This window comes from Furipterus horrens, unplaced genomic scaffold (genome assembly GCF_987537825.1).
Source record: "Furipterus horrens unplaced genomic scaffold, mFurHor1.1.pri manual_scaffold_11, whole genome shotgun sequence".
NCBI classification, from domain to species: Eukaryota; Metazoa; Chordata; class Mammalia; order Chiroptera; family Furipteridae; genus Furipterus; species Furipterus horrens.
In genome coordinates this window covers 19,091,523-19,117,636 of record NW_028327181.1, presented here as the reverse complement: position 1 = coordinate 19,117,636, position 26,114 = coordinate 19,091,523, and the positions used below count along the sequence as shown (strand labels likewise).

General features: G+C 44.9%; 2 protein-coding genes across 3 annotated transcripts in view; one reads left to right on the top strand and one right to left on the bottom strand.

Moving 5' to 3' along the window:
- Nucleotides 1–656: 656 nt before the first annotated feature.
- Nucleotides 657–23,450, bottom strand: SNAP29 (synaptosome associated protein 29). Of its 2 annotated transcripts, XM_090292109.1 has the most exons (6): nucleotides 22,997–23,450; nucleotides 14,336–14,532; nucleotides 11,604–11,689; nucleotides 11,327–11,413; nucleotides 9,587–9,685; nucleotides 657–3,517 (listed from the first exon to the last, which is right to left on the bottom strand). In XM_090292109.1, the coding sequence occupies exons 1-6, from the start codon at nucleotides 23,231–23,233 to the stop codon at nucleotides 3,360–3,362; spliced, it is 864 nt and encodes a 287-aa protein (XP_090148235.1). In that variant the 5' UTR covers nucleotides 23,234–23,450; the 3' UTR covers nucleotides 657–3,359. The 2 variants fall into 2 exon arrangements, with proteins under 2 accessions (XP_090148235.1, XP_090148236.1); XM_090292110.1 differs by lacking the exon at nucleotides 11,327–11,413.
- Nucleotides 23,451–23,652: 202 nt separating this feature from the next.
- PI4KA (phosphatidylinositol 4-kinase alpha) overlaps nucleotides 23,653–26,114 on the top strand; it is a 99,927-nt gene continuing 97,465 nt past the window's right edge. The window contains exon 1 of the mRNA XM_090292108.1: nucleotides 23,653–23,851. Coding sequence (XP_090148234.1) covers nucleotides 23,705–23,851 — 147 coding nt within the window. The 5' untranslated portion in view covers nucleotides 23,653–23,704. The remainder of the gene's footprint in view (nucleotides 23,852–26,114) is intronic.

The window sequence follows — 26,114 nt, the reverse complement described above, 5'->3', positions numbered from 1 at the left end:
TATAGCAAAAGCTAATTTCCAAGGCCATTATTTATTCAGTAATAATGGTTTAGAATGGTTCTCTGTTCTGAAAAATCTCAGTCATCCAATACACCAAAAGGTGGCAGGTTTGATCACTGGTCAAGGCACATATCTGAGTTTTGGTCTGATCCAGATGGGGGTGTATAGCAGAAGCAACTGATCATGTTTTTCTCTTACATCAATGTTTCTCTCCCTCTTCCTCCCTTCTCCTCTAAAATCAGCAAGCATATCCTTGGGTGAGGATGAAAATATATATATATTTTGCCACGTAAAAATTATATCAAAAGTGCAGTGTCCAAGTTTTATTGGAACACGCCATTTATATCATCTTTGGCTGCTTTTGTGCTACAATTATGGAGTTGTGACAGTTTGGCCTGTGAGCCTAATCATTTATTCTCTGGCCCTTTACAGTTTGTTGAGCCTTAATCTAGACAGTTCAGCAGGGGGGGAGCATCAAGGTAGGAGACAGATCTGAAGAGCACTCTGACAGATGAGATGAGGGTTTCAAGAAGGAAGCATGTAGACAGGCGAAATGTGGCAGGGAGCTAAACGTGGCAGGGAAGGCCATATGCAGGATGACTCAAGGAGTTTCCCCTCTACCAACTCTTTGAAAATAACTATGTAGGAGACAGAAGTTGATTTAAAAACTTCACATTTTATTTCATGGAATATGATCATTGTTAAATTGAAAGTATGGAGCGTAAGAGCTGTTCTGATAGAGACTGAACAAAAAGCCCACCTTCCCACGAGCACTTTTAATGACTAAATCATGATTCTGTATATGACATTTTATCCATCAGAGCTGAAGAATCTCAACATTGCTAACTAAAAATTCTTCAGAAAAAGCCTATAGAGGCAAAGTATAAGATTTTTACTAAATTGGTGTAGTGTACACTTGAAGTTACATATTCATAGAAAAACGTTAAGAGAAATTAAACTGCACTTCTATATTTCTTTTCTTGCCACCTGAGTTAAATTCAGGTCTCTTTTTCTACAGGATGCAAAAAAGACAACCCCACTGTTAAGTTACAAGTCACTAGATGTTAGAAATAGTTTCCTTTGGAGAATGCACTTATTTTTAAGTTAGCACACTTAACATATAACCAACCTAAAGTTAGAAAACCCACTTTTCTAAAGGCACAGTTTGTTTCCAGCTCGACTGTGGAAATAAAAATATGTCTTCCAGGCTCCATCTGGCAAGGGTAAGTTCACTGGTCTTGTCTGTCATACCAAAGCCCACCCCACACAGAATCCAAGCCTGGACACCTCTGAGTGTGTTTAGAGAATAGAATGTTCTTTTTGACCATCATCATCATCATGTGCAAAGATTCTAGGGGCTGCTCACGTCTTCCTTTGTTCTTTGCAAATGCAAACAACTTTGCTTTATAAAGCAGAATCAGCAACACGTCTTTTGTGAGCATGGGAGCAGGGGTGAAGATCCAACAGAAAAGCTGCTGGTCAGCACACGGCTTAGAGACAGTCCCTTAGTGGAGGCCTTAGAATTAGGGGGTCTGAACTAGAACAAAATAAAAGATATGAGGCTAATATGCCAGAGGAAGACAAACTTCTATAAAAGTGAGGGTAACTCTCCTTCCATATGCGTCAGTTAAAAAAAGTGAGGTGAGGTAATTGGCTTCATTAATCCAAGAGAGGGAAGGTATATAAAATAAGGTGCTACTTGCTTCAAGTCCGTTAAATCACTAATCCCATTAGGCAAATGGAAGATTGCAGAAGAGAATGTTTGGTGGTGAGTGGCCTTTATTTGAAAGAAAGAACTCTAGGTCAGGTATAATGACTGATCTCCATGAGTCTATGCCTGATGATAATAAGCAGAAATAGTTATTACATGGAGGAAGATGTTAGGGAAAAAACACTATTAGAACGAGTGGAAAATGTACACACTGGCTGCTCTGTACTGTGGCTTTATGCTTTTTGAGCAGCCTTTTTGCTGAAAGCCATGAGAACTTTAGTTTGGGCTGGGTATATATTTAAAATCTAGCCAGTGCCATGTTTCTAGGCGAAAGGCACTGTTAAAGTTTCTGATCTAAACTGTCTTATTAAAATCAGACCCTTTGATCACTTTGACCATCTTCAAAATGTTTTAATTAATTTGCTTTTTAAAAAGACAAGAGCCTTATTGCTTCAATTATTTTGTTGGTGGTACCAACACAAAGAAATCAATTTAATTACAGAAATCAATTGTAACGAATGCTTTTAAGTGATTCTTTTTGTAAGATGAAAGAACAAGCTGGGACAGTTAAAATGATAATGTCTGGGCTTTCTCTTTCAGCCAAATCCTTCTGTACAAAGTCAGCATCATTTGTGGAGTTCCAGTCCTGAAACTGGGTGGCAGAGAACCAAGCACTGAATCAAGTCACCTTGTAAGATGTGCAAGGAGAGTGAATGAGAACTCTGGATGGGTCAGGAGTCCTAGGCGCTGAGTGAACACTGCCATACCTGAGGCCTGGTCAGGAAGGCCCCCAGAGGAGTGGAAGACCACTGCTTGGCCATGCGTGTGTGATGCTCCATTCCCACCAATTCATAGGGCCCCCAGTTGGTCAGCCAGGCATAGCATTAAGCCAGCAGAGAACCTGCTCCTAATCATGAACAGAGTCAGGAATGAGGGCACACAGGGAAGGAAGGCTTACCCAATTCCCTATGTATTTCCAGGCATCACAGTTAGCAGGGTTGTCTAAATGCTTTCTACTAAAATGTACGCCAAGGATGGAGGCCAGGAAGGGGACATCTGTCAACAAAACAGCAAAGAATGCTGACACATTCCATTTCCGAACCTCGAACTGATCCTTTTCCAGGAGGTTAAAGGAATTATGATGTGCTCAAAGTGTGCATGCCTGTGTGTGTGGGATGTGGGGGAGGGATGACGACTGCTAAATGAAGGTGTGGGGAGAAAGACCCCTCCTGCACAAACAACTGGCTTCCAGGGTCCTTTAGCGCTTGGATTATGCTAAAGCCTAGGAATGGGATATACAACAAACAGACTGAAATTCTGTCCACATCTTTCCATATGCTTGTTAAAGTGAGAAATAACACTTTTTCTTCTCATTCCAGCATGGTAATAATCAAAGGCCCAAGATATTTGAGGCAAGGAGGTGTGCTCAAACAAAAACTAAGCATTCTAAGAAAAGAGCAAGGTGCTAGCTCTCATAAAAGTGGGATGCACACTTCCTATAACAAAATCTCTTAAGACCAACTCTATTGTAACATTTGAAAACACATGTTAAATTACATACTAAAATAATAAATGAAATTTCTCAGGAGTTCAAAAGAATATCTTTCAAATCTTTTCATCATAATGGAGTGGAAATCCTTCACTGTCTTTAAAGTTGTCTAACTTTTCTTTCTGTGTTTTTTATATTGACATCTAACTTGTCCACTTTGGTTGTGAGGCGATCAATAATGTCATCTTGCTCCTCAATTTCTGTCTGCATCCCCAGAGCTATGTTCTTCAGCCGGCCCAGTCCCATGGACAGCTCATCTGTGGGAGAGGGAAAGGACATGTAGGTTTAAGCAAACAGTGACAACATTGGGAACTGCCTCTTGTTCCCTCCCAGGTGTTCTGTGACATTTAGATTACAAAGTCCTTTTCCTCACATAACAAACAAGCTAGCCTCCAGGGCTTTGGTTACATTTTCCAAAATAGGTGCAACCTAGAGATCTGCCCTGACCAAGAATCAAACCCTTTCGATTACAGGATGACACTCCAACCAACTAAGACACAATGGCTGGGGCAAAAGTAGTATGTTCTTAATGTCAAAGCCACTTCTCACCACACCACTCATGCAAGATAACCACTGTTAATATAATGGTGTTTGTCCTTACAGTGTTTTATGAAGTACATACATGCTACATAATTTTTCAGGGGCCTTTGAACCTTCTTGTAGGTTGCTGTGAACTGCAAGGTCAGTACCCATGGAAAAGAGCACAGAGGGGCCTGAAAACAAGTTTCCTTCCTAGATCCCATGATGAGTATCTGGGAGAGATACACTGGTTATTGATAGCCAGACTCACTGGCTTGCTCTTCAGGAGCAAAAACTTCATGTCAGTGGGTAGTGCCTGCTTTCCTTCCTTCCGTCTTTAGCTCCCTAAAACTGATCAAGCTCAGATCCAGAATTAAATATATCAAGATCCCTGTTTGGAAATATGTGAGACAGACTGGGAAAGCCCTATCCTTTGCAGAAGGCTGCATCCTGCTGATCCACTCTGCAAGTGGCAAGAGAATGGGGATTCGGGGGGGGGGGGGGGTAGAGGGGGTCTGTCTCTGTCCTGCCACCTGGGATGCTCTACCAGAAAACACATGAACCACATATGCTCCCACTGGACCCAAATGCTGTGAGGTTCCTTTACCTATGTTATTAAAAGGGCACATTTTCCCACATTCATTTACTCATTGCTACCAATTCCTGGATACACGAACATATAGATGCTGTCAATATTCTGGAGTATGCCAGTTAGCTTGCATTTCCCAGCACTGCGCTGGCATCATTTCCTTTGCTTGCTTTGTGGTCAGAAAGAAGGCAGGCTTCTGAACAAGCTGGGTACATAGATTCCTGCAGCCTGGTGTCCCTGTGTCAGAAGTGTTGAGGGGCTGAGCCCCAGGTGCCTATGGAGCACACTGCTTTTGGCAAAGGTTCAGCTCTTGTGCTAGGTTACATCATTATTATTGAAATTCAAGTTCAAACACAATAAGAGCCTCACTTCCACCCGGTGGAAGTGTAGTATAAAGGAAATCCAGGCTAATCCCACTGGGCCTGAGTGCAGATTCTGACTCTGCTCAGGACTGTGACCACAGCTGAGTGAGCCCATTATGAGAGAAGGGCTCTGGGAACACCTGAGATGACAAAACCCCCTTACGAGCTTGTTCAATTTCCTTCATTAGGTCGTTCCACTGTTGATAACAAGTATTTTCCTTTTGTTTCAAAAAGTTGTAAAAATCAATCTCAAGATTTATTTTGAAGGGGGACAATGTCTATAAGGTCATGGCCAGCCTTAGGAGTACATGAAAGGCTTACGTGGCACAGGTGACATAAAGAGGCATGCGGAGGGACTCTGGGGTCCCCTGATGGGGCTGTGCTAACTTTAGAAATGAGTCTTGACTTGATTTTGTCTGGATGAATGATAAAGCCTTTTCCCCAGGTTTCATAACTGTGTGTGTTTGTGCATACACACACATGCACCTGCACATGGTGAGTGCAAATGAGGGGCATGCCCAGAGCTGCTTTCTGCCACTTTACTAAGAACAGCAAGACCGGAAAGAGCCAGAGAGAAGACAGAACAGGTGGTGCTTTGTAAGCCTTCTAATTGCTAAATTACAGATCAAACACTAAGTGAAAAAAGGCCAGAATCCATAAATACTAACACTGGCACCACAAATCTAAGCAGGATCAATTTTTAAAAAATAGTCTTCAGCCTGTGCTTCTTGAGTTTCTTGGAACCAATGACCATGGAAACTAAAACCTGTGAGGTCACTGGCATCAGGAAGCTTGTCGGCAGCTGGAACAGCAAAGAACAGGCAGAGAGCTACACTGTGATAAAAAGTGTGATAAAGTAAAGCCACCAGGCAAGAGAGTCCCTGGGACAGAAGGAGGGTGTGGTACAAAGGGAAGAACTAACCTGCCAGGGCAGCTGTGCATGGCCAGTGTCAGCAGGGCCTGGTAGCCACGCTCTGAAGTCTCCCTGTTCCACCCCAACCCTCCTTCAAGCCAGTCTGCAAGTCCTCTTGCCAACCCTATATCCTCAGCCTGTAAAGGTGAGTTGGACATACTGAATTCTATACCTCCCCTAGGTCTCTCTCTGGGAAAACCTTTGGTGGGGAGGACTGATGGATTTTAAGCCCTTAAGTTTCTCTGAAATAAGTCAGATCTGGCACAAGACAGAAGCAGTGGGTGGCTCTCTGTGCTTTCAGGGCACAGGACAGGTGAAGTTTGGTGCAGAACCTGCCAAGGCATGGAGATTGCTGAAATGGGCCCTCTTCCTTGTGGCCATGCAGGTCTAGTGATGACATTCACTCTGAGAGAAGCAGTGGTGAGTTGTGGGTGGTGGAATTAAAATTCTTTTAGGTCTATTCTCTAAAATAAATGTCTTATTTCTGTGAAGGTTTCTGCATAGGTAAACATGGCTCACCTCCTCACACAACCACATCAAAATTACAATTAAATTACAGAACAACCATCACTCAGAACCATCAGAAATCTAGCTGAATAAAAGTCTAACAACTACAGAATTAAAGAAACCACAACCATCCAGACTTGGTAGGAGGGGCAGACACGCGGAACAGGCTGGTTCCACATTCACATGTGGTAGATAAAAACTCAGGAGGAATATCTCATATTTGGGAGCAAGGAGTCCTAGCACCACACCAGGCCCCCAGCCCAGGGTTCCAGTGCCAGGAAGATAAGTCCCTGTAACTTATGGATGCAAAAACTAGTGGGGACTGAGTTGGTAGAAGAAACTTACAGAGTCCCAAGCAATTCCTCTTAAAGAACCCACAGAGACTTACTCAGACTGCCAATAGCAATGAAGGCTCAACTACAACAGGATGGTGTACTCAGCCCACACAAAGGGCATACCTTGAGCACTCAGCTTGGGTGACAGGGGAGGCTATGCCACCAGATGCTACAGGACACCTACTACATTAGGCCACACTACCAAGACAAGAAGTCAAAGCAACTCTATCTAATACACAGAAACAAACACAGGGAGGCTGCCAAAACAAGGAGACAAAGAAACATGGCCCAAATGAAAGAACAGATCAAAACTCCAGAAAAAGAGCTAAACAAAATGGAAATTAACAGTCTATTAGATGCAGAGTTCAAAATATTGGTTATAAAGATGCTCGAGGAACTTAGTGAGGACCTCAACAACATATAAAAAAGATCCAGTCAGAAACGAAGGATACACTAACTGAAATAAAGAACAATTTACAGGAAAACAGTAGGGTGGATGAAGCTGAGGTTAAAATCAATGATATGGAACATAAGAAAGCAAAAAACAACCAATCAGAATAAGAAGAAAAAAGAATCCAAAAAACTAGGATAGTATAAGCAGCTTGCGTGACAACTTCAGGTGTTCCAACACCTGAAGGGATGTCAGAAGGAGAGAAAGAGCAAGAAATTGGAACTCTATTTGAAAAAATAATGAAAGAAAACTTCCCTAATTTGGTGAAGAAATTCCTGCAAGTCCAGGAAGCACAGACAGCCCCAAACAAGATGAATGCAAAGAGGCCCACTCCAAAGGTTAAATATAAAGAGAGAATCTTAAAAGCAGCAAGAGAAAAGCAGTTAGTTACCTACAGGGGAGTTCCCGTAAGACTGTTGGCTGATTTCTCAAAAGAAACTTTGCAGGCTAGAAGACACTGGCAAGAAATATTCAAAGTCATGAAAAGCAGGGACCTATAGCCAAGATTGCTCTACCCAGCAAAGATATCATATAGACTCAAGAGGGCAGAAGAAGAGCTTCGCAGACAAGAAAAAACTAGAGTTCATTAGTCCAAACCATTATTATATGAAATGGTAAAGGGACTTATTTAAGAAAAAGATCAAAATGATGAACAATAAAATGGCAAAAATACCTATCCATCAACAATTGAATCTAAAAAACAAACTAAGCAAACAAGAAGAATGAAGACAGAATCATGGATATAGACAGCATTTTGATGGTTGCCAGATAGGAGGAGTATGTGGGGGAATGGGTGAAGAGGTGAGAGGATTAAGAAGTATGAATAGGTAGTTACAGAATAGCCACGGGGATGTAAAGTACAGTATAGGAAATGGAGTAGCCAAAGGACTTATACTACATGACCCATGGTGGGGTGAATGCCTGAGGGAGTGGGGGGGTGCTGAGTGGAGGAGGGGCAAAGAGGGCAAAACTAGGACAACTATAATAGTATAACCAATAAAATATAATTAAAAGAGGAGACTCTATTCCCTGACTCTGTAATTACATTTCTAGTAATCTAGCTACAAAATGTGGCCAAAGATTTCCTCACAGGAATGGCCAAAGGAGTACATGCAGTAGCAAACAATAAAAATAACCTAAGTGCTCAAGAGCAGGGGATGAAACTGCTAAAATGCTTTTCAAAGAAACACTAAGTAAAAGGTTTTAGGAACATGTTAGAGATCTAAGTGATAAAGTAGGATATAGAAATGAATATATTGAATGATCCCCATTACATCTGACACTGTGCGCATGTGTACATGAAGAAAAGTTGAAGGGCACCAAATTAGTGGCTACTGCTGGACAGGATTATGGGTGTTTATTTCCTTGTGGCACTTACCGAACTTAATAATTTTCTATAGTAAATCTATATACTCAGAAACAAAGGTTTAATGTTACTAAAGAGTATGTATTTGACTAACATGCCATCAGTGCTATCTGCTCAGGCCTGCTGGGATGGGTAATGTTGTGGGTGAAGTAGGGAAGGGACCCACGGTGTGTCTCCTCCTGGGAAGAGAAGCGCAGGATGAAGCCTCTGCACAGATACCCACTACGCACTTTTATGGTGTTTGGGTCTGTTTCTCACTAGACACCTTCAGAGTAGGAAAATATTTAATTTTTGTCTCACTTTGTCATCACCTGAAGTCTAATAAGCCCAGCTAGCCATGGGAGAAGCTCCTCTTCATGGAGCAAAAGTCAGAGTAGGCAACACTGAGACACCACCTAGAATAAACTCATGAAAATCAGTCACTGGTCAACCCCTACTGTCTGCACCCATGGCACTCTTCCACTTGAACTTCAAATAACTGACTTCACTCCCTTCATGCAAAAAATAATCACTGAGTGCTTGCCTGCAAGGCTCTGGGTGTAGGTGACAAATATTCCTGTGTTCTTGGGAATTTATAGTCTGGTCAGGAAGACTATAAATCAGATAAGCCACTGCAGTGGAAACAATTAGGGTGCGCTGAGAGACAAGAGGCAGCAACATTAAAGCAAGGCTCAAAGCATGAGAAGGAGCCAGACTGCAGGGAGGGAGGAAGGACACTCCAGGCAGTGGGCAAAGAAAGAACTCAGAGCCACCAAGTGATGAGGGCAGGAGGGGTGGAGAGGCAGGCAGGGGCCAGAGGCCAGGGCAGGGGGCCTGGCTATGTGGCCAATGCGCTATAAGGGCCATATGAGCAGTTGCTCTTACCAGGACAGGCAGTTTCCTATGTGTTTGATGGTGTCGCTCATGTACCCCTACCCCAGAGGCAGGTTCTGTTTCTGAGCATGGCTTGCAGAGGAGGAAATGGGGATCCATATGCCAGGTGGTAAGAATGAAGTGAGCAGGGTTCAGGCTGCATTGTGTGGCCCCTCAGAACTCCTGGTCCCTGCTGATGTCACGAGCCAGACAAGAGATGAAAATGAAATGAAGTGAACAGACTCCAGAGTGAGGTGAGATGGACACGACCTGTGTTGGATCTGACGTGTGACCAGGGAGAGGCAGACACCAGGTTTTAGTCCTGAGATCCTGGGTGCCTACTAGCGCACTGGCTGGCTCGACAAGAGCTACCTGGAAGACAAGTGTCTCAAATAAGGGACCTGCGGAGGCTGGTGCAGCTGACAGTCTTACCTAGATTACTGTCGATCTTCTGGTGATAGGCTCGAAGGTGTGGGTTCTTCGGGTAAGCCTCAGTACTCACAGAAGATATGGCTCTTTCAGAAGCAGAGTCTGAGTTTAGAAAGAAACACGAGGAGAACCATTAACTGATGTCCCTAGAAATGTTGCTTCACCAAATTAATATCAATCTGGAAAACAGGTGGAAGGAATAAAGTGGTTGGTTCAGAGGCCATTCGAAGACATAAGTGTGCCAACGGATAACATGCAGGGGCAGGAGCGTGGGCAGGCTTGTGGGGGAGAAACAGATACTCCCTTCGGAGATCAAAGATCCTCAACCTACAAGTGACCTGGTCAGATACTGGCACGCAAGCTCAGAAGACACAGATTCACACAAGTAATAATATGGCAGCAGAAATGCAACAATGCACAACCACACTGGCTCACAGGGAAGGTCTAAAAGGCAAGGTTTAAAAATGAAAATTGTTATTGTTACAGAAATGGAACGATGGGTCATTTTTTCTTTTTGAAACTTATTTCTATACTGTCTTTTCACCTGAAACGAAACAAATAAGAAATAAAAGAAATGTTAAATAATGTACATTCGTCCCTAGAAATAATCTGCCTTAAAGTTCAGTTTCTAAATGTCTAGAAAAGCCTGTCTGTCCTCCGAGTTTACATCTGTGGGGAAAATAACGCCCTTCACACTTAATGCAGCACTTAATAGGTCCCGCAGCAGGACCTATTGAAGCCATTGTACAAATACAGTGTCATTTTTTTAAGTCCCTTAATACACACCACACCATAAACAAAAACTCCCTTTAATTCCTTAAAGTCATGCCTTTGGGGCGTAGGGCTTTTGCTTCCACTTCAGTGTACAAAGAGCTCAATTTTTTTCTGGGTTTATTTTAGTTTTTTCTCATTTCCTCCTGCGGTTCCTGCCTTTCCAGATTGAACTATGCTGATCTCTGTCTTTCCTGACTCCGGGCTCTTCCTCCATCAGGCCTTTCCTTAGTTGTGTCAACCATGACCGTGGTGGACTCTGGGGCTTCCTGGGTGTGTCCTGCTTTTCTTGAAGGCAGCACAGAAAACATTTGGTTTTTGGAACCCTTCCAATGTGTCTGGCTCTTTAGGGGTCTAAAGCGCCCTAGGAGGCCTAAATTCCTTTTTTAGGTAAGGGATGTCCCTGGGCTTGTCATTTGATATTAATGGGATGGTTTCACACAAAACATTCTAACTTGTGCACCTTTTCCATGCTGCTGCTTCTCCCTCTACTCAGGCTTCGGGGCTGTATTAGTCTCCCATTGCTGCTGTAACAAACTTATCCATTCAGTTCTGGAGGTCAGACGTCCAACATGGGTCTCATGGGGCTAAGAGCAAGGTGTCAACAGAGCTGTATTCCTTCTGGGGGCTTTTGGGGAGAATCTAATTCCTAGCCTTTTCTAGTTTCTAGAGGTCACCTGCATTCCTTAGTAATGGCCCCTTCCTCCATCTTCAAAGCCAGCAGCATAGCATCTTCAATCTTGCATATGACACTCCCTCTTCTGCCGCCCTTTCCACTTAGAAAGGACCTTTGTGACTACACTGGGCCCAACTGGATAACCCAGAATAATCTCCCCACTTCGAGGTCAGCTGATTAGCAACTATAATTCCTTCTGCAAACATATTTCCCCTTTTGCCATATAACCTAACATATTTACACAGGGTCTGGGGATTAGGACATGGACCTCTTTAAGGGGCCATTATCCTACTTACCTAGGGGTTTTCCTGCAGCTTGTTTTTCACTGCTAGAACTTAGGCTCATTTTCAATGGGACACAGGCTCCCACTTTGTTATTCCACACTGCAAAGTAATGCATACCTCCAGCTCCCTGAGAGTGGTGCTGGGTCCCTAACACTCTTCACCCAGCATGTGGGATGATAGCAGCTGAAGTCCCTGCCCGCCCCCCACCCCATCCACTCAGGGCCAACACCAAATCCAGAGGTCTCGCCACAAAATCCAAATGTCAGAGGGAGCACAGGTCCCCACTAACCTGAGTCATTCAGCTTCCTGAGGTTTGGGTGGCTGGCCTGGTACTGTGCCTCCTGTTCTTTACTTGTACTTACAGCGTCTTTCAATCTTTTGATAAAAGTTAAGAAAAAAAAGGAAACTTTTAAAAAGAAAAAACACTTATGACAGTACAGTCTCTTTAAGTAATCCTGTGTGAAAATATCAAATGCCTTCCCTAACCCAAGAAGAGATTCCATTATCACATCTTGGGAGCCCCGCTGCCCACGTAACAAGCTTCTGAGATACCTGCTTTAGAAGCAAAGCATCTGATTAGGTGGCCCTCCTTCAGAACTAGGATCCTAGCCCCAGGTGGAAGAGAAACATATGAATCAACCAACTGGGTACTTTAGACTGGGATTCAGCAAACTTCTGACCCGCGGGCCATATCTGGCCCACAAGCTGTTTTTATACAGCCACAGGCAGAGACTGGGCTTTACAGATGTCCACTAGCAATCACTTAATCAAATGATAGGGAACATTAACTTTGAACCTGGTTTAAGAATTTCAGTCTTCTCGTTAGTAGACCTGTATTACAAAAAAAAAAATTGCACTCAATTATTATTTTCCTCAATTATTTTGATTTTTATCATTAAAAATTTTTTTCTCTTTATATAAGTCTCTACAAAATATCTTTGATTTTGCTTTCTGACCCACAAAGCCTAGATTTTCCAGCTCTAGCTGTAGACAGTGACTTCTGGCAACTCAGTGATACTCAGACTGCATCCAACAGCCCATTGAACCCCCAGAGGTGTGGCACATGTCCCTAAAGCTGGGCCTCCTACATAGTCTGTTCTTCTCCATCTGTGCTGACCAGCAGCCTGGCCACTTCATCAGCCAGGCTGCAATCCAGTTATTCTCCAAAGGCCCTCCTTCTCCATGGACCATGAAAACAAAAGTCCTCCTGATTTTCCATGCACCCCAGACACCTGGCCCCTCCTTCTGCCCTGCCTCTCTTTACCCTTAGGGATTAGTTCTCTGCCCTTCCAATTCATACCCCCCGAGTGCCAGGCATCTTTCTAACATAATCCTGATGCATACTTCTCCAGCTGAAGTTTTTTAGAGGCTTCCCACCCATTGGGACCAAGCCTGGACTCTGTCAGGCTAATGGTTTTGCAGGCCCCCAGTGCTACACTGACATAGAATAGTTATGCATTAAAAAAAAATACCTCTTAAAAAAAATCTGTGTATTCCAGGATTAAGAGAGACAGAAACACACACACACACACACACAGAGGGAGATGGTTATAAAACCTGTGTAATAACATTACATCAAACATTTTTCTGGGTTAAATGGAAACAGGCTACAAAACCAAATGAATACTCTGATGCAATACAACTATCAAATCACTGAGTAAGAAGAAAAACTTAATTTTAAGTTTTTGTGTTATGGTAGGTAAGGTGCAGATTTTCTGTAATATGGCTACATCGTTTTTATAATAAAAAAGTGATCTGAGATATGAATAGTAGTAATCTATTTCAGCAGAAAATTCTTTTATCATTTATTTTTATTGTATTTTTTCCACTACCACTTATCCCTCTTATACCCCCCAATTCTCTTATCTTCTAAACCTGTGACATTTAAATGCCTGCCAAAATCACATGTACTGTTTCATTATACTGTAACCAAAAATGTGAGGACAATAATCTCTAATTTTTTTTATTTTTTTTTATTTATTTTTTTGCATTTTTTAAAATAATTTGTTTTTTTTTTTTATTTTTTAGAGCGGGGAAAGGAGAAAGAGTGGGAGAGAAACATCACTGTGTGGTTGCCTCTCACTCGCACCCCCCCACAACTGGGGACCTGATGTGCAACCTGCTTATGTGCCCTGACTGGGAATCGAACCAGCGACACTTGGCTCGCAGGCTGCCGCTTAGTCCACTGAGCCACAGCAGCCAGGTGACAATAATCTCTAATTTTAAAATAAAAATCAATTAGCAACTTGGATTAAATATGGAAAAGTTCACTATAAAGACTTCTCCAAGCAAAATTTTGGCAGAGCCACATTTGTACTGATTAAACTTTCTGAAATGAACAGTCTCCCTTTCCAATTACTGGGGTCACAATTACTGGAGCCGTAATTTACTAGAGACCCAACTGATGTCAAATTTGCAGACTGGATGTCAATCAAATGAAGGTACAGTATTCCCTCACTTACCGCGGGTATTATGTTCTAGGACACCCCCCCTTGCCCCAGCGATAGGTGAAAATCCGCGAAGTAGGAACCTTCCATTTATTTTAGTATTTATATATATTTTAAGGCTTTATAAACCCTTCCCATACACTTATAAACCGTTCCAGTCCCTTAACCTTTCCCAGTCCCTTATTAACCTTTTCCACATTTTTATAAACACTACTTATGTTTTTAAACATATTCTACACTTAAACCTATGTAACTTTAACATACGTACACACTACCGCAAAATCCCACGATATAGCAAAAAATCTGCAATAAATAATTAAATGTAATATTTTAAAATATCCCGCGATACAGTGAGGCCGCGATAAGTGAACTGCGCTATAGAGGGACTACTGTAATCAGGAGTGCTAGAGAAATGTTTCTTGTTTGAACTGTTCAAAGAGGAATCCCTTCCAATGACAAACTTACAAGGTTCCTGGATCCCTTTAAGGCACTAGAAGTGCCTGAGCGCCTTGGCCATTTGCACTAAAACCTACTTCCTTCTATTTCATTTCAGGAGGGCTGAAGACCCACTTACATGCTGTTGGGCTGGGGGGTGAGGGTGCCATTCTGTTCAGGTGAAGTCTCCGCTGGTTTAGATTTGAAGTAATTGACAAACCCCCCAAACACACTCTTAATGCTGTTAATGTGCTTCTGGCTGATCTTCAAATCTTGATCCATTTTGTCCACCATCTTCTCTGTGCGTTCTAAGACTCCTCGCTGACGGACAAGTTCCTGGGGAAAACCAGAGGTGATGATATTTTATGTTTTTGTTTAATTCTCCCTCTCCTATTCAGGACCACACAGCAGGCTCTTCATAAACCCTCAGTGAGCCACATATGAAGACAGAAACTGTTATTTGTGAGGGGCACACTATCCTTTCTGACAACACATTTCTTTGTCTCCCCCTCCCTGTTCTACTTCTACTTGCTTGCTTTTCCATTTGCTCTTAAGTCCCTTTCCCCTCTTGCCCATATGACATTGGTTCACAGGACCATGTTAAGATGGAGAAAGTGTGCTGTGGGGGTCAGAATGCAGGGCCTGCACTGGCAGCAGACCCTCTCTAGCCCTTCCCTTGGACCTGTTAACCTTTACAGGCTTTGACCCAGCACTGTCCCGTGGACTATGATTTTGTACTCTTTCTTTTCAGATATGGAAGTTCCCATTGAGCCACCTGGCTTTGGTCATGTCTTTAATTTTGTGGACTAAATCCTGGGGTCTCTTCTGGGCTCTGTTAGTGTCTGATTCTAGCTCACCTCGAGTGTCAGGGTTTTTTTTTTGCAAATTTAATCTTTATTGTATTTTTTTCCCCATTACCATTTATTCCCCTTATACCCTTTCCACCCAACAATCACTACACTGTTGTCCATATCCATGAGTCCTTTTTGCTCAGTCCCTCCACCCCCTAACCCTCCCCCACAACTAGCTATGAGTCCGTCTCTGATTTGCTTAGTTTCAGTTTTAAAATCTGCAGAAACAGTGACTCTGTCACAGGGCCTTTGCACATGCTCCTTTCTCTGCCTATAATGCTTCCCATGCAGGTATGTGTATGACTTCATTCTTCACTTAATTTGTCCACACAGAGGCCATTTCCTCAAAGAGTCTTGCCTGAACACCTTCTGTAAAGCAGAACTCTTCCTTTCACCCTTTAACACTACTCTTGACCTGCTTTAGTTTTCTTTACAGCATGTGCGTTCTATGAGGCAGGGACCTGCTTTGCTCACTGTAAAGCTGATGAATGGGTACATGAATGATGTTCTGTGGCCACAAGGACAGCCTGGATCTTATTTACCAAGAGTTGATGTTTCTGGCTGTGGATGTGAACTCATCACTAAAGAAACCCTAACATCTCCTTTATTTGTGCCAAACTTGTTTCAGCCCCCATTTCAGGCCATTCTAACCTTGTCTGCTCCCTGTGATCTGCCTTTCCAGCCAGAAGATTCCCAAGCCTCTCAAGATTTTCTTCTTTCACTTCATGATGCAGCCCCTGTCCTCAGCTGCCTTCCTCTCAATCTCCTAACCATGCATTTCCCTGTGGCTCAACAAATTAACTGTGCAAATAATCTGTGGAGATGTTCTCTCCTAATACCTAAAAACAAAGTCATGAAAAATTTAAACAAACATCCCCAGAATTTGAAGTATAAAAATAAAACCATAGACAATGGGTTTGAGAGCCCATTTCAGATGTAAAGAAAGGTATTTAAAAAGGCTTTTAGGATATTTAGGGCCTGACATATAACTTGAATTCTTAATGTTTAGTGGGTAAAATAAAAATATATGTAATGTTTGTCAAAAAGCTAAAACACTGCTTGACATTACTACTACATTATGCTTAACTCTCGTTGAAAATAAACTTAGAACTGCAGAGCTTTACAGCTTTGAACATTTAAATGTTTTTCACTCCCTGGCTGGTGTGGCTCAGTGGATTGAGCACCAGACTGTGAACCGAGAGGTCGCTGGTTCAATTCCCAGTCAGGGCACATGCCTGGGTTGCAGGCATGCAAGACGCAGCTGATTGATGTTTCTCTTCCTCTTTTTCTCCCTCCTTTCCCCTCTCTCTAAAAAAATAAAATAAAATAAATAAATGTTTTTCACCAGCTTGAGATCTGTCTGAAGAAATCATTGGGCTTTTTCCATTAAAAAGAAAAAATGTTTTCTGGACTGTATTCTTCAAAAATGACAAGCAAATCTGACAAGGGTTAATTTTCAAGGAAAAACCTCTGTTAATTTATCTGGAGTTTCTATTTCTTCCAACATCTCAAGCCATCTTCACGTCCATTCTGAGGTTAAGTCTTTTCTGGAACAAGAGAGAGCTATAAATTAAAATTAAAATGATGTTCTTTAGTATTCACAGGTTTTTTGAGTTGATATATTTTTAATAGTCCAATCCCACCCAGCTTATTTCATATGCTGCAGAAAAGAGAAGAATCTGAAGCTGAAGATGCACTTAGGGCAACTGGGGGTGGTGGTGGTGGGGGGTCAGGGTTCTGCTGCCCACCAGGAGGCAGGTCTTTGGCCTCCCTGACAGTGAACTCTCCCAGCACAATTCGGCTCACCTCATAAACGATTGGGTTGGCCAAAAAGTTCATTACCCTTTTTCCCATACCATGGGTCTAGTAGTGCTTATTTGTCTTTAACTTCATTTGAAACAATTTTGTTAGAATGTATTGTGACAGCTGTCATATCAGCCTACATTTAAAATAATACTTATCAAAATTGGTGAATTTTTGTGCAGCCATTTTAATATTGAAGATGGAAGAAGATTCACAACATTTTTGGCGTATTAAGAAAGGTAAAAATGCAACTGAAAAGCAAAAAAGATTTATGCAGTGTATGGAGAAGGTGCTGCAACTGACTGAATGTGTCAAAGGTGGTTTGTGAAGTTTCTTGGTACTATTGCATTGGAAGATGTTTAGCAGCACCCCTGGCCTCTGCCCACTACACACCAATACCGGGAGATAGCCAACATACTCAAAATATCCAAATCAATAAAGTTATTGGTGAAAATGAAAAATGTGTCTTTTATTTTATGGAAAAAACATAACGAACTTTTTGGCCAACCCAATACGTGCCCGCCCATCTTGGCCTGCCCACATCGATTTGGAGAGTCACAGCAGAAACAAGCAGCTGACAAAACCTTTCTCAATTCATAGTGAGATTTTATTTTTTTCTGTTCACAAGTGGCACAGTCTTTCAAACTCCCAGAGTCTGGGTCACTGTGCTTGCTCAGTAAGGAAACCAAACATCTTATTTACATACTAGGATATAAGTACAGAGAAATATGTGGGGGTGGCTTGTCCTGCTGTGAGGCTAGAAGGCCAGGAAGTGAGTGCCGCCCTGGTCTCTGAAAGTTTCTGTAAGCTGGAAGCTGTTTACCAGAGGTGATCTGCTGGTCAGGAGGCCAGCAGAGGAGGAACTTCTGTTAAAATCCTCCTCCAAGGCGGAGTAAAGGACTGAACTCCGTGTACCTGTGACCTAGTTCTAACTAATGAGGAAGAAGGACTTGGCAGAACAAACGCCAAGAATGAGTGCCAGGACAGAAAGGATAGGCCAGGCAGGACCTGCACCCCAGCCATTACAAAGGCAGGTCTCAAACGCTCCCATCCCCCAGAAAGGGAGCTACATCATGTCTTCCCTGTTGGTTCCTGTGAGAATGAGAGGTCACCTAAGAGTCGAGGGTGGCTGTGAGCTCTACGAAGTGCCCTCAGTGTAAAGGGCACACATGCAACGCTCTTAGCTCAGGTGTTAGCATTACAGGTGATTCCCCGTCTCCCTGGAGACCCAAAGGAGTCTCCTAGAGTTAAACTGGAAAAGAAGACGGTTAGAGAAAACCCCCAGTTGGCTGGAGGCACAAAGCTGAGGGACAATACACAGAGAGGAAGTGTTTCAATTCCTCTTTGGCCTGTGGCTTTTTGTCAAGCACAGGGATTCCTGATAGAACAAGGAAAAGTAGAAAGACAGTTGAAGACAATGGTGAGGGCGTACACTGCCCGATGTGAGGTAACACCTGCCTGATGGGGTGTGTCCCAACGTCATATGAGGAAGTGAAGACATCAGGGAATTATGATTGCCAGAGTGCTCTTTGAAAAAGCAGACACAACAACAGTGCTGCAAGATACCCACCAATACCTATTATCGAGCACCGCCCCCCTCTGCCAGGTGCATGGAATTCAGGGGTGAACACCCCAAATCTCTGCCTTCATGGAGCTGACAGTGTAGCAGAGAACAATATGAGAGAAGTTAAACCTGATTTTACATTTGTTGATTAACACTGCTGTGATGTGAAGCCAAGCCCGCCCCTGGCTGGTTTGGCTCAGTGGATTGAGCGTCGGCCTGCGAGCTAAGTGTCGCTGGTTCGATCTTCCAGTCAGGGCACATCAGAGAAGGAAAACTCTGACTCCAAAAAACCTCCGCTGCCTTGCGGCATACCTCTTCAGGGGAAAGGCTAAGGGAGTAAACCCCGACAGAAAATCCGGAGCCGGAGTCCCTAAGGCGGTTTGACGTTGTAGTCAACACCGGCAACTCCTGCGGCGCACCTGAAGCCAAGCTGTATTGACTCCGTCTTTCCCTTGGACCCTTCAGCTGCGAAGAGAGGGGGGGTCTGCTGCATGGGCAACAGCAGACCCTCCATATCACCCTGCCCAGGCTCTGTAGCTTCAACACGGGAGGAGACAGATACCGTGTCACTCCCGAGTCGGACTGCACAGCCATTCTCGGCGGTGCAGATAGACTCTGAAGAAGCTACACCATCATCTCTCGAGACGGACGGCTGCCGACGATGTGAAGCCTAGGAAGGCAGCTGGGTCCTTGCTTCACTGAGCTAAGTTTTGCAGGGAAGACAGAAAAGAAAGTCATCATACACCCATGACTGAGGCTCTGAAAGGGCAAGCCCCTCACAGGGACTTCTCACCTGGTTGAAGGGGGGAGGGTAGGGAGGCTCCCCAATGGGGTGAGAAACTGAAAACTGAGAAGTTAGGGAGTCAAAGGGTTGTGTTGGGCAAGAGCCTTCAGGCAGAGGGAGTGGCCAGTGCAGTGGCCTGGGCGGCAGGACCCTCTGGGGGAACTGAGAAGAAGAGAAACTGTATGCGGTGAATAGGCGGGGATGCAGAACCCAGCAGGTATCACTGAGAGGGCAGAGCTATGGCCTTCAAAGGGCAGCAGTGGCCACCAACCCCAACCCCAATTCATTATTCCCTTGGCAACTATTTGGGGAGCACCTAAGAACATAAAGGACACCCTGTGGGAGTAGAAGGCTGAACAAGCAACTGCTCCTCCCCAATAGCTAACATTTAGAAATCTACTGGAGAATTACTTAATCTAGCAGATGTCTTCCCTTGTCTTCAGCCTTTGTGTCAAGATAGGGTTGTGCTAAGAACTATGGCCATATCTGAACCACCACAGGCTGCCTTGGAGGGGAGACTGTGATCTGTACAGCCCCTCATTTGGAGTGGACAAGGTTCTGCTCCAAGGCCAGTTTCCCAGGGAATGGGGTTTCCATCCTACATTATGGAGATAGCCTGAAAAGATGACCGTGATGGCCTCCGTTCCTGGGTTAAGCAGATGTTCTCCTCTTGCCCACCTCACTGAACTAAATGCTCAGTGACTGCTGAGCGCTGGGAAGACACTGAGAAGGCAAGTGTGGCCCCTGCACAAAACAGTGTTGAGGACACTCTGGCTGGGGGTACCGAGGGCATCACTTTCAAACTGCTGAAAACCACTCCCTTTCCCTGATGCCACTGCACTAGCTGTTCAGGCTGGGTCTAACGTTTGTTGCTGGACTTCCCTGCACAGAGATCCTGGGCCCCACAATCTGTCATTGGAGCATGCTCAGCTCACTGCCATAGGGGATGTGAAGTACCCTGGGCAGGCTCCTCCGCCAAGGTGGGGAAATGGTATACAAACACAGAGTCCAAGCAGGACACAAACAGGTTCACCCGAAGGTGCCAATGACTCAAACGCCCATCATTACGGCACTGGCTACATAAACAGAAGCCATCATTCAACGGAATATGGCATAACCTTAAAAAAAAAAAAAAAAAAAAGAACAGCACATCATATATTGCTGTAGAATGACCTCCAATCCTACTAAACAGACTAATATATATAAAATGCTTTGGCTTAAATTAAAATTTAAAGAAAAGGGAAAGAGGCTATAACTATACCTTTATATGCTGAGTGTCTCTATAAGACACCTAAGAGACTAACAGTAAGTGGCTGCTGTGGGGGCACAGAGGGTAGGAGGAAACTTCTTAGATTTCTGTATGTTTTCAATTTTGGACCATGTGACTGGATTATCACTTCACAAAAATTACACCTTAGGAAAATAAAAAGAAATAAATGACACTTGTGAAATAGAAGACCTAAATGGTCTACAATTCTTTCTAATGGTTCTAGAGTATGGTTACCAGGCCAGCCGAGTGTGACCTGCTCTGCCCTGTCTCCTTCTCCTCTGTCCACTGGCAGTCATGACCAATGGCTAGTCTTGGTGAGAAATAAACCTTGCAGGTTTCACAGGAGAAGGGCAGCTCTCCTTCTCTAGAGGTGACTTAACTAAGTAATTTTCCTACTCCTGCCAAGCTGAGACTGAACTATGACCTTCCCAACCCAGTATTATTTGTAAACTCCTATCCTCTATAAAAATCTGCCATGCTTTGTTTGTTTCATAGTGCTGGGTGTCCAGCAAGCACCCATCTAGGTTGGGAGGTGAACAGGTGACTCGGGTCTGCTGGGAACCACCCTGTGCACTGAGTGGCAGGAAGAGCTCACCTGTCCCACCCCCTACTGCCACTCTGAGGGGAATGAAAGAGTGATGAGTGACTGAAAGACAGTTTGGAGAGTATGAAGTAGGGTGGAGCAGGGGTGCTGACCATTCCTGCCTCCGATAATTGAGAACTTAAGAAAAACTCAGCATGGAATCATGCTAATGAGAGAGCTTGTCACTGCTCAGTCATGATCATACTGTACTTCTCAGAGCAACACCAGCTTGGCCCAGGTCAAGCATCACAAGCCTGAGGTGCCACGCTGCCTGCTCTCACTGTCCCCACGGCATAGAGAGAACCTCTGGGGGCAGCATGGGATGAGTCAACACAATCTGTGTTAAACAATTCACATCTTTTATGTTTTTGGCTCTCATAATTTACAAGAACAGACCTTCCCTCTAGACCACAAAAGGCTCCTAAGATCCTCCTCCAGGCTCTTACCTCATTCTCATCCTGTGCCTCACTTCCCTGCCCAGGAGCCCAGGAGCTCTGGTGCTAGGCCAGTGCCTTTTCATTGCTCCTCTTTTCCCTGGGAACATCCCTCTTCTTCCCCGCTCCTCTTGTCTAAACCTTAGCCTTAAAAAGCTAGATTCAAGTTCAACTGCTGTCATGACACTCCACTTTGTATCATTCTGATTTCCTACTTCATTTGTTCTCAACTGTTTCCAAATATGTCTCTTCAAGCAGTTCTTACTTGGCTTCCTTGGGTCTGGGACACTCAATCTAAGTAACCCTTCTACTAGGGCCCTAAGACCTCAACGATCCTCCCAAATCTAGGTCAATACTTTCCATTTAGACTCAAAAATAGGAATCCAGTAGACAGGACATGTAAGAACTACAAGCTAAACTTCCCCCACAAAGCAAAGATAGAAATGTGAGCCCATGAGGGATCGATCCTGAGACAGGGAGAAGTAGAGATGGGAAATCAACCAAGAGAGCGACGATGGGGAAATGATGGCATGACTATTTGAGAAATTAATCAATATACCTCAAAACTGCCCAAGACTGTAAGTGCCCAGGTCAGAATGAACTTTGGCAAGGAAAAGAATTACAAGGAGACCGATGGAGGAAGACAATACTTTAACTTTAAGCGTTACATTTCAAAGCTACATATGCTTAATTATTCTTGGCTGACACATCAATAATCTACCATTAGGTTTTTTTTATAACAACAACAACAACAACAAAATGCCCACACAAAATCATCAGTAGGCTGAGCAGAGAATGTGGTGCCTAAGAAAGAACAACTCTCACTTAAGGTCCTACTCTGAAACCTTCTATGGATGGAAAGAACTGAGAGAGGTGAGTTGGAGCAATGAACTGTCCCAACCACACACTACTTAGATCTTTATTTTTTGGATTTGAGAAGTAAAGCTAAGGTCCCAGACTCGACCAAACTCGTGCTTTGGTGTATTCAACAGGTATCCAGACAGACGAGACCTCAACACTTCTACTGGTAATGTGAAGTGGTCACTGATGGGAAAAACTCAAGGCCCATTTGCTCTTATGCTTCAGACACCAGCAAGCACACACTCCTCACTCATTCTGGTCACTGGGAGAGGAATGGCTCAAGCCCTTGGGCCAGGGTTTCTAACCAGAAAATCATGTCAAAGAAACAGACCCTCTCTTTCCCTAACTCAGGCCCTGCTGTTCAGAATTTTCACTTACCTGGACGGGACACAGTGTGGAGTGACCTTTGAACTAGGTGTACAAAAACAGAATCAACTAAGCAGACTAATGGCTAAGGAAGATTTCTGGGGGCAAACTGCCTCTTAAAGCACTCAAGATGCACATCTTGTTACACTACAAATTAAGTCACTACAGTAGGAGAACGTATTCGAGGCAGCTCAAGAATTCCCCAAACATCGTGAACAAAACATTTCTTGACCTCAGTGACAATGCAAACTGGCCGGTCCAGTCCAGCCCTGCTCCAGACTCACCTCGGAGGTGGCGACCCCGACCTTCTCGGACTCATACATGAGCGACAGAGACCTGCTGGTGCTGGCGGCCGTGGCTTCGGTCCTGCGCATCACCTCCTGCCGCAGGTACTGCTGCCTGTCCGTAGGCGCTCCGGCCCCGACGGAGAGGTCGCTGGAGTCCTTCCACGGTATCGGCGGGGCGCCCTCATCCTCCGCGTCGTCGTCGAAGGGATTGTAACTTTTGGGGTAGGCCGACATGGTGCCGGAGCTCGGTTCAGTCTGGACAGGAGCAGGAGGTGCGCGCCCCAGGCGAGGAGCGTCCCTTCGGTACCGCAGGGGTCCCGGCTACCCCCCGGAAGCCCTTGGGAGCTCCCACAGCCCCGAAAGCCCGCTGGGGAGCTGCCCTCAGTCAACCGCGGAGCTCCGCCTGTCGCCCCCGCGGTCACAGGGTAAGCTTCTTCCGCGCGTCGTGAGTGAGCGGCCACACCTCTGGAGCAGACCATTGTGCCCCTGGCTTGGGGGGGACCACGCCCGGCGTGCGCCGACCAGCCTATCGCAAGGCTTCTTTCTCCCCTCTAGCGGTCGGACCGCCCACGGCCACGCCCCACCCTGCACGGCAACATAGAGGTCACGTGGTGGGGAAGCGGGACACGGCCGCGCCTGCGCGATGAGCTTCGGCGCTGGCTGGCCGGGTGCGGGAAGCCGGCGGTCAGCGCTGCTGTGCGCGAGATGATGGCGGCGGCGGCAGTGGCGGTCAGGGGAGGCGGCGGCTCTAGCTGCGGCTCCGGCTCCGGTGCCTCTCGGGGTTTCTATTTCAACACGGTCCTGTCATTGGCCCGTTCCCTGGCCGTGCAGAGACCTGCATCCTTGGAGAAGGTAGCCTGGGCCGACCTGACCGCGGGCTGACAGGAGTCGGGGACCGGGGCCCCAAAGCGAGGAGTCTGGGAGAGGGTCTACAGAAGGCTTAGAAGGTGGTCGCGTACTGCCTGTGAGGGGGCTGATGAGCCGAGGTGGCCGGCTGGGTGAGGAAGCCCGTAGGCGGAGGGGGTTGGGAAAGAGGGAGTCGTGGGAGAGTGGGCCGTGCGCAAGTACAGGCGGGGACGCTGCGGGTGGGTGGGTGTGGGAGAGACTGAACTACATACAGGCCAGGGTCCGAGACCGGGTACACCTTGTGACATCGTTGGGGCGCGGGTGGCAGGGAGGAGCAATGGAAAGAGCCGAGGACCAGGGTCAAAATCTGGGGCTCTGCTCCTGATTTCCCTTGCTTTTTATTCCTTGGCTTTGGGAGATGCCTTTGTTGTAAAATGGGGGTGCTTTTACCTGCTTTGCCCACTTCACGGGATTGTCGTGAAGGGCACATGAAATAGTGTTATCTTGAAAGTGCTTTCTGAAATTCAGATCTACTGCGCGTTGTTTTTCTGTGACACTAGAGGGGGCGTTAGATTGGGTAAAAGATCGTGTGTTTCAAGGGACAGTGGCAGGGAAGCAGGAGTGAACTGTCGGTGGTTGCAGACTCGATTTGGGGATCGCTTCAGAGGAAGGAGAACTTAGGCCGGAGCAATCCTTATCTTGGGAGAAAGGTGAAAGCAACTAAGCAACGCTTAGGATGGTGGAAAGAACACAGATTTTGGAGTCAGACTTTTAAGTCTGGTCCCTGCATTGTCACTTACTATGCATTGTCTTGGACAAGTTAGTTCAGCTCTCAAAGCCTCTGTTAACTTATTTGTTAAATGAAGTGGTTCTTGAGGATTAAATGAATTCAAGCATCCAGTGTCTGGCACAGAGCCAGGCACGGAGTAGGTGAACAGTCAGTGTCAGCTTTCTTCGCCCACCAGTGTGTGATGAGACTCATAACAGTGTGTTAGTGTTGAAGGGATGGGATTCCTTTTTCTTCACACAGCTTTCTGGCAGATGGAAAAAGAATGCTGTCTGACAGCAGAAGGGCAGTGGTGACTGGGGACTCGCCAGCTCTGGTTGGTTTTGTGGTTCTGATGAGGGGTGAAGCTGAAAGGCCATTTAGGTGCTCTGGCAGAGTGACCTAGTTCTATCCTGCTTTGGTAGCTGTCAGACTTGATTTATCATTCAAGTGCAGGTCTTGGGAAGCAAATGCTAACCTGACTTCTAGTTAAAGGAGAACAATAGAATGGAAGGAATTTGAGTTACAGGGCCACCTGAATTTAAACCCTGTATTATGTTGGTATAACTCTGGGCAGGTCACTTCCCCAATCTTATCCTCTACTTTCTCCTGCAAAATGCAACTAATTAATATAACTTTTAGGTTGACATTCCCTACTGCCATCTCTTACTTTGGAAGGTACTTCAGTCTCATTGGCAACATTTATAAATCACTTTAGAAAAGAGTTAACAGAGCAGGCCTAAGGCTGCTATCTTCAGAACAGCTTGCTTGCAAGGTTGGCTCCTGCCAGGCATCTGGGAACTTGACACTTGAACTGTTCCGTCCATTCCCTAATTGATAAGCATGGTTCACTGTGCCTAGCCTCTTTGTACAGACAATATGATTTATGTTGAACATCTGCTTTCCTTCTGGGAGTCTGGAATTTTGATGGTTGCTAGGCTGACAGTGCCTATGTGACCAGCCCCCAATGAAAACCTTGGGTGCTGTGTCTCTAGTGGACTTTCCCAGGCACTAACATTGTTTGCTGCTGTGAAAGGGCGTGTGCTCGGGGTATACCCTCACAGGCGGGAGAGGATGATGGTAGGAAGCCTGTGCATGGGTTTCTTCAGATTCTACCTGTGTTTTTCCCTTGCTGATATCCTTCCACTGTAATAAAAGTTAACCACAAGTATAACTATGTACATATGGGTGGTTTTGGAGACCCCAGAACAACTTCTTTCTTGGAGGAGGCTTCTGTAGGTGGCTGATACCATCAAAAGTGTATATGTGAATTCTTCTTATCCTCATCTAGAAGATTGAGGCTTGATTATGCTAGGGATAATTATTACTACTTAGTCTTATAGTATCTGTCTGCTTACTACATCACCCTACTCTAAAACTACCAAAAAGAAGACCTTGGCATTCCTAAGCAAAAGATTCTTGAGGTTCTTAAGAGTAAAGGAATTTCTGAGTACTCTTGTGGACCCTCCCTCATGGACAGATGTGCTTCAGAAGATGAGCTGG

Coding starts and splice junctions, on each gene's coding strand:
- SNAP29 (XM_090292109.1), bottom strand. CDS start 23,233: ATGTCGGCCTACCCCAAAAGTTACAATCCCTTCGACGACGACGCGGAG. Junction 14,533..22,996: donor TCGGGGTCGCCACCTCCGAG/GTGAGTCTGGAG, acceptor GGTTTTCCCCAG/GAACTTGTCCGTCAGCGAGG. Junction 11,690..14,335: donor ACCCCCCAGCCCAACAGCAT/GTAAGTGGGTCT, acceptor TTTTATCAAAAG/ATTGAAAGACGCTGTAAGTA.